At 45.7% G+C, this 8,734-nt stretch overlaps 1 protein-coding gene across 1 annotated transcript; it reads left to right on the top strand.

Annotated features, from left to right (window-relative positions):
* The first annotated feature begins 1,545 nt into the window (after positions 1-1,545).
* LOC119306882 (phytosulfokine receptor 2-like) lies at positions 1,546-2,661 on the top strand. The gene has a single exon (XM_037582988.1). The coding sequence runs from the start codon at positions 1,546-1,548 to the stop codon at positions 2,659-2,661; it is 1,116 nt and encodes a 371-aa protein (XP_037438885.1).
* The last annotated feature ends 6,073 nt before the right edge of the window (positions 2,662-8,734 follow it).

Raw genomic sequence — 8,734 nt, 5'->3', positions numbered from 1 at the left:
GGGGCCGATCCCATCTGAGGCGGCGGGGACGGCCCTTCTCATGCGATCCAACGACGGCGGCTAGGACAGAGATTCCGGGTTGTGCGGCGGGGGCCCGAGCACCATCGCCGGCGGAGCGGCGGCCCTGCATGGACGGCGGCGATGGCAGCGCCCCATCCAGCGAGGTGGGCTGTCCTACTCGTGATGGGATGACGGCTACTGCGGATCCAACGCCCCGTTTGGATCCGTCGCGGGGAGGCCTTTCGCCGACCGGCGGCGCGTGGAGGGACCGGTGAGGAGATGCCGAATCTCCATCGGAGTACCGACGGCAACATACGTCTTCGTGGCGAGGTTCCGCTCGGTTCCAGCCAGCGACGAGATCGGGAAGACGTGGCTTCCGGTGAAAATCGCGCCAGACTGCGGTCTTGGCGGACGATGGCGGCGTCTTAGACGTCGTTTCCTTCTGGAGGCATCGTCGTTGCAGGTCTCATCAACCTGATCGGGAAGTTTCGGGGGAAACCCTAGATCTGGGTCTACCGGATCGGACGATGACGGTGCTATCGGTACCGTTCTCCCTCCTGGGGGCATCGTTTTGGAGCGAGTGCTGGTTGGAGGGGACAAGAGGAGGAGCGGTGTTTCATCTGCTCCATTGATGACGGCGGATCTCGGCGGCGTGGCGCAGTGGAGACTCGGCGCTTGATGAGCGGAGATGGACTCGCGTAGGAGGGTGACGCTGCCTGGCGTCATGGTGGCGTCGGCGGCAGTTGGACCGGGCAAGGTTGATGCACCAGTACAGCTCTGAAGATGGGTTCGTGGCAGGTGGCTACGGCGGCCTCATACCCGGCTGGGGTCCTGGTTGAGAAGCACGTCGGACCGGTGGGTGCCCATACCCGGCAGGCGTCCTGGGTGGGACCTCAAGTCTTTAGATGGTTAGGTTTGGCTGCATGGTCTGTTTGGTATGAGGCCCAGACTTTCAGCGCCCCTACATCAACTGGATAGGGATAGCGACAGTTGTTGCTTAGTTTGGTGACTTTAGACTTATTGTTGTATGACTCTGTACGGTCTTGTGTCAATAATTAATAAAGTGGCAGTATGCATCGTCCAGATGCAGAGGTCGGAGGTCGTCCTCCTTTTTTTAAAAAAAACTAGCATAATGGCATATAGATATATAGAGTAGCAAGCTTGTGTTGCAATTAAGGAGGCGAATTAAAAACAAGGCGCTTCCACAAAGTTTGTTTGACAAGCTAGTGTCGACAAGCATTATTTTATTTTATCCCAACAATGCAAAAGAAAGAAACAATACAAGAAGCATGAGCACTACAAGCCAGGTGCTCTTTGTCGACAGGTAAAGTATACGTTTTTTTCCCTTGATGGGAAATAAAGTGAAAGATCACTCTAGCACCAAAACCAAATCAAATCAAAATTTGGTGTACGTGGCGTACGGTGGCCACTCACTCTGCTACTACTTGCCACAACGTACATGTTGTTATCCCGCAACAACAAAAAAACGTACATATTACTATAAATAACCATGCAACACCAAGGGAAATCACTCACTCGTCCTGAATGAATCCCATGGCTAAATGCCGCCTTCTGCTCTTCCTCCTCTTGCCACTTCTCTTGCCCGAGGCGCGTGCGGCTTCGTGCCACCCTGACGACCTCCGCGCGCTGCAGGGCTTCGCCGGGAACCTCAGCTGGGGTGGAGTCCTCCTCCGCGCCGCATGGTCCGGCGCCATGTGTTGTGGGTGGGATGGCGTGGGCTGTGACGGTGCCACTGGCCGCGTCACGGCGCTGCGCCTCTCTGGGCGCGGCCTTGTGGGGCCCATCCCAGGTGCCTCCCTCGCGGGCCTTGCACAGCTGGAGGAGCTTGACCTCGGCTACAACGGCTTGCACAACATCTCAGGGGCAATCACCATGTTGCGTGGGTGCCAGAACCTCACCACGCTGATCCTCACTAGGAATTTCGGTGGGGAGGAGCTACCCGACGATGGTTTTATTGGTGGCTTCAAGAGCCTCGTGGTTCTGGACCTTGGTGATTCTGCTGTTAGGGGCAGGGTTCCGAAATGGTTGTCTCAATGCAAGAAAATGGAGGTGCTTGACCTGTCCCGTAACCAATTGGTCGGCACTGTCCCCTCATGGATTGGTAGGCTTGACCACCTTTGCTACTTGGATCTCTCCAACAATACATTGGTTGGCGAGGTACCCAAGAGTTCTAAGGGCCTCAACACTACTAGATGTTCACCGGACAATGATTTCACTAACATGTCATTGTATCTGAAACGTAGCGGAAGAAGTAGACATCGCCGACAACATAAGCATGCCCCAAATGTCATAGCTGGGACCAACAACGTTGTTAGATCTGGTAGCAACAACGTTCTGGCTGGGAACGACAACACTATAATATTTGAGAATGACAACGCCGTATCTGGGAGCTACCAGGTCGTATATGGGAATAACCATGTCGTAACTGGGGATAATCATGTCGTATCTGGGAGCAACCATGCCGCATCTGGGAGCTACCATGTCGTGATTGGGAAACACAATATTGTATCCGGGACTCACAATGACGTAGGTGGGAGCAAAAATATCGTATCTGGTAGTAAAAATGTTGTATCTGGGAGCCATAATACCGTGTCCGGGAAGAACCATTTCGTAACTGGGCACAACAAAGTCGTAACCTGAGGTTAATGGATGTACACATCATAGCATAAGTGTGTGCTGCAGCGTTCGCCCGTCCATGTTGACACAAGATGTACTTGCATGCATGACAAAGAATAAATAAAGAGACTCATATATTCGGAGCAAAACTGATGTATCAAGTATTTTAATAGCTTGAATGACATATCCAAATTAAACTCATGTATGCATGCATGTATGCATGCATGTATGTATGTATGTATGTATGTATGTATGTATGTATGTAAAAGGAAAACAAGATGTGTCCCTTCGCTCTTACATGTCCTTTTCCCTGGGTTATGCTTTGCTGCAAATCCATGCCGACCTGCCATACATACCTCTATTGTTTCATGCCATGCACTACACTACACGCTGTCCATCATTTTTCTTCTCACAAGTATTTACGTAGTAAACAATAAGTAGATAAAACTCCCAACAATATCAATCTCCATCCATCCATCCATTGTATGAGCTTCGGAGCCGTTGTGGACAAATGATGCCTCCACAGCAGCAGCCACAAACAGTAGGTTGGAGCCACGCCTGTCTCATCGTGCACTGCACCAACGACAACTGTGTGGCCGTCTTTGCCAACACGGTAAGGGGCATGTGTGTAGCGTTAGGATCGGCCGGCCTTGACAAGATGAATGGTGGTGCCGCAAAACTGTTTGGAACAATTTGGCGGTGGTGCTACTGCAACACTGGAAAGTGTTGTTCCAAATAGTTTTCTTGACCGCCCATGAGTCTGGATCACGCCCTCAAGCTGGAAAACAACATTACATGCATAAGGCAACAAAAGAGGAGGATACCCTGTTAAGGGGGATATCCTGTATATGTCCTCGTTTGATCAAATGCAAATTGTTAAGTAACCACCGCCACGCCGAGAGAATATTAGGTGCAAACGGGTGAAAACCACGTTGAAACTATCTTTTGAAGTTCTAAAAAATTCTCAAGAAAATACAGTATGTCGAAGAGATGCCTTTCTATAGACATGGTGAATTACAATATAAATCACAAATTTATCTACCAGGTATGAAGAAAAAACAAATTCAAGAATGAATAATATTGAATATTATGCATAGTGTAGTGAGTGGTATTATAAACTAGTATCATCCGTATGATACTAGTCAGTGATACAACCTTCACAAAGCATAATTTCATAAAGTGAGTATCTTAGTTAATCTATACCACTATACGAGAGGTGATTTCTTATGCATGGTGGTAGCTACGCACACATGGTGGCAGCTACACACAATTTGGCATAAGTTCGTTTTTTGATATATGAGGTGTCAGGTTTCTTATGGCATTGGCACAAGTGCATTTTTGTTGTCTAGAAATGATTTTTTTTCTCACTTCTCTTTGTATTTTTATTACATTTTTGAAACAAGTGTCTTTTCATTGTGTAGAAAGGGCCCTTTCTTACTTCTCTCGGTCTTTTTGCTTGCCTTTTTTTTGCAAAACTGCCTTTTTCCTTCCTGGCTGGTCCAAAGTCACGATATTTTTGTTATAGAGTTAATTTTTCATGGCCCAAAATAATTTAACAAAATAATTAGAGATAAAAATTGGGGCCATGTGTAGCTACCACCATGGTAGCAAATTATTTCTAACCACACCACTACTGAAGGAAATAAGCCTTAGAGGCAATAATAAAGTTATTATTTATTTCCTTATATCATGATAAATGTTTATTATTCATGATAGAATTGTATTAACCGGAAACATAATACATGTGTGAATACATAGACAAACATAGTGTCACTAGTATGCCTCTACTTGACTAGCTCGTTTATCAAAGATGGCTATGTTTCCTAGCCATGGACAAAAGAGTTGTCATTTGATTAACGGGATCACATCATTAGGAGAATGATGTGATTGACATGACCCATTCCGTTAGCCTAGCACTTGATCGTTTAGTATGTTGCTATTGCTTTCTTCATGACTTATACATGTTCATGTAACTATGAGATTATACAACTCCCGTTTACCGGAGGAACACTTTGGGTGCTACCAAACGTCACAACGTAACTGGGTGATTATAAAGGAGTACTACAGGTGTCTCCAAAGGTACATGTTGGGTTGGCATATTTCGAGATTAGGTTTTGTCACTCCGATTGTCGGAGAGGTATCTCTGGGCCCTCTCGGTAATGCACATCACTATAAGCCTTGCAAGCAATGTAGCTAATGAGTTAGTTACAGAATGATGCATTACGTAACGAGTAAAGAGACTTGCCGGTAACGATATTGAACTAGGTATTGGATACCGATGATCGAATCTCGGACAAGTAACATACCGATGACAAAGGGAACAACGTATGTTGTTATGCGGTTTGACCGATAAAGATCTTCGTAGAATATGTAGGAGCCAATATGGGCATCTAGGTTCCGCTATTGGTTATTGACCGAGAATAGTTCTAGGTCATTTCTACATAGTTCTCGAACCCGTAGGGTCCGCACGCTTAAGGTTTCGATGACAGTTATATTATGAGTGTATGAGTTTTGATGTACCGAAGGAGTTTGGAGTCCCGGATGAGATTGGGGACATGACGAGGAGTCTTGAAATGGTCGAGACGTAAAGATCGATATATTGGACGACTATATTCGGACTTCGGAAAGGTTCCGAGTGGTTCGGGTATTTTCGGGGGTACCGGGGAGTTACGGGAATACGAGGAAGAAGCAATGGGCCTCATGGGCCAAGTGGTGGAAGAGAGGAGGTAGGGCGCGCGGCCCCCCTAGCCCAAACCGAATTGGACTAGGGGGCCGGCCCCCCTTTCCTTCTTCTCCTCCCTCTCCTTCCTTCTCCTTCTCCTCCCCTTCCTTCCCCTCTCCTACTTGGACTAGGAAAGAGGGGGAAATCCTACTTGGAGTAGGATTCTCCCCCTTGGGCGCGCCTCCTCCCCTTGGCCGGCCCCCTCCCCCTTGATCCTTTATATACGGGGGCAGGGGGGCACCCCAAGACACACAAGTTGATCTACGGATCGTTTCTTAGCCGTGTGCGGTGCCCCCCTCCACCATATTCCACCTCGGTCATATCGTCGCGGAGTTTAGGCGAAGCCCTGCGCCAGTAGAACATCATCAACGTCACCACGCCGTCGTGCTGACGGAACTCATCTCCAGAGCTTTGCTGGATCGAAGACCGGAGATCGTCATCGAGCTGAACGTGTGCTGAACTCGGAGGTGCCGTACGTTCGGTGCTTGGATCGGTCGGATCGTGAAGACGTACGACTACATCAACCGCGTTGTCATAACGCTTCCACTTACGGTCTACGAGGGTACGTGGACGAACACTCTCCCCCTCTCGTTGCTATGCCATCATCATGATCTTGCGTGTGCGTAGGAATTTTTTTGAAATTACTACATTCCCAACAGTGGTATCAGAGCCAGGTTTTATGCGTTGATGTTATATGCACGAGTAGAACACAAGTGAGTTGTGGGCGATACAAGTCATACTGCTTACCAGCATGTCATACTTTGGTTCGGCGGTATTGTGAGATGAAGCGGCCCAGACGGACATTACGCGTACACTTACGCGAGACTGGTTTCACCGTTACGAGCACTCGTGCTTAAAGGTGGCTGGAGGGTGTCTGTCTCTCTCACTTTAGCTGAATCGAGTGTGGCTACGCCCGGTCCTTGCGAAGGTTAAAACAGCACCAACTTGATGAACTATCGTTGTGGTTTTGATGCGTAGGTAAGAACGATTCTTGCTAAGCCCGTAGCAGCCACGTAAAATTTGCAACAACAAAGTAGAGGACGTCTAACTTGTTTTTGCAGGGCATGTTGTGATATGATGTGGTCAAGACGTGATGCTATATTTTATTGTATGAGATGATCATGTTTTGTAACCGAAGTTATCGGCAACTGGCAGGAGCCATATGGTTGTCGCTTTATTGTATGAAATACAAACCCCTTGTAATTGCTTTACTTTATCACTAAGCGGTAGCGATAGTCGTAGAAGCAATAGATGGCGTAACGACAACGATGCTACGATGGAGATCAAGGTGTCGCGCCGGTGACGATGGTGATCACGACGGTGCTTCGGAGATGGAGATCACAAGCACAAGATGATGATGGCCATATCATATCACTTATATTGATTGCATGTGATGTTTATCCTTTATGCATCTTATCTTGCTTTGATTGACGGTAGCATTTTAAGATGATCTCTCACTAAATAATCAAGAAGTGTTCTCCCTGAGTATGCACCGTTGCGAAAGTTCTTCGTGCTGAGACACCACGTGATGATCGGGTGTGATAGGCTCTACGTTCAAATACAACGGGTGCAAAACAGTTGCACACGCGGAATACTCAGGTCATACTTGACGAGCCTAGCATATATAGATATGGCCTCGGAACACGAAGACCGAAAGGTCGAGCGTGAATCATATAGTAGATATGATCAACATAGTGATGTTCACCATTGAAACTACTCCATCTCACGTGATGATCGGACATGGTTTAGTTGATTTGGATCACGTGATCACTTAGATGACTAGAGAGATGTCTATCTAAGTGGGAGTTCTTAAGTAATATGATTAATTGAACTTAAATTTATCATGAACTTAGTCCTGGTAGTATTTTGCAAATTATGTTGTAGATTAATAGCTTGCGTTGTTGCTTTCATATGTTTATTTTGATATGTTGCTAGAGAATACTGTGTTGAAAGATGTTAGTAGCAATGATGCGGATTGGATCCGTGATCTGAGGTTTATCCTCATTGCTGCACAGAAAAATTATGTCCTTAATGCACCGCTAGGTGACAAACCTATTGCAGGAGCAGATGCAGACGTTATGAACGTTTGACTAGCTCAATATGATGACTACTTGATAGTTTAGTGCACCATGCTTAATGGTTTAGAATCGGGACTTCAAAGATTTTTTGAACATCATGGACCATATGAGATGTTCCAGGAATTGAAGTTAATATTTCAAGCAAATACCCGAGTTGAGAGATATGAATTCTCCAACAAGTTCTATAGCTAAAAGATGGAGGAGAATCGCTCAACTAGTGAGCATGTGCTCAGATTGTCTGGGTACTACAATCGCTTGAATCAAGTGGGAGTTAATCTTCCAGATAAAATAGTGATTGACAGAATTCTCTAGTCACCATCACCAAGTTAGTAGAACTTCATGATGAACTATAATATGCAAGGGATGACGCAAGTGATTCCCAAGCTCTTCGTGATGTTGAAATCGACGAAGGTAGAAATCAAGAAAGAGCATCAAGTGTTGATGATTGACAAGACCACTAGTTTCAAGAAAAGGGCAAAGGAAAAGAAAGGGAAACTTCAAGTAGAATGGCAAACAAGTTGTCACTCCTGTGAAGAAGACCAAAGCTGGACCAAAGCCTAAAACTGAGTGCTTACACTGCAAAGGAAATGGTCACTGGAAGCGGTAATGCCCTGAATATTTGGTGGATAAGAAGGATGGCAAAGTGAACAAGGGTATATTTGATATACAGGTTATTGATGTGTGCCTTACTAGTGTTTATAGTAACCCCTGAGTATTTGATACTTGTTCGGTTGCTAAGATTAGTAACTCGAAACAGGAGTTACAGAATAAACAGAGACTAGTTGAAGGGGAAGTGACGATGAGTGTTGGAAGTAGTTCCAAGATTGATATGATCATCATCGCACACTCCCTATACTTTCGGGATTAGTGTTAAACCTAAATAAATGTTATTTGGCGTTTGCGTTGAGCATGAATATGATTAGATCATGTTTATTGCAAAACGGTTATTCATTTAAAGTCAGAGAATAATTGTTGTTCTGTTTAGATGAATAAAACCTTCGATGGTAATACACCCAATGAAAATAGTTTATTGGATATCGATCGTAGTGATACACATATTCATAATATTGATGCCAAAAGATGCAAAGTTAATAATGATAGTGCAACTTGTTTGTGGCACTGCCGTTTGGGTCATATCGGTATAAAGCGCATGAAGAAACTCCATAAAGATGGATTTTCGGAATCACTTGGTTATGAATCATTTTATGCTTGCGAACCGTGCCTTTAGGGCAAGATGACTAAAACTCCGTTCTCCGGAACAATGGAACGAGCTACTGACTTATTGGAAATAATACAT

Source organism: Triticum dicoccoides, chromosome 5B, assembly GCF_002162155.2.
Source record: "Triticum dicoccoides isolate Atlit2015 ecotype Zavitan chromosome 5B, WEW_v2.0, whole genome shotgun sequence".
NCBI lineage: Eukaryota > Viridiplantae > Streptophyta > Magnoliopsida > Poales > Poaceae > Triticum > Triticum dicoccoides.
Note: the sequence above shows the minus strand (reverse complement) of the source record. Positions and strands in the feature narration are given on the sequence as shown.

Bases quoted from the DNA above. Each gene is read 5' to 3' on its own strand.
- LOC119306882 (XM_037582988.1), top strand. From the start codon at position 1,546: ATGAATCCCATGGCTAAATGCCGCCTTCTGCTCTTCCTCCTCTTGCCA.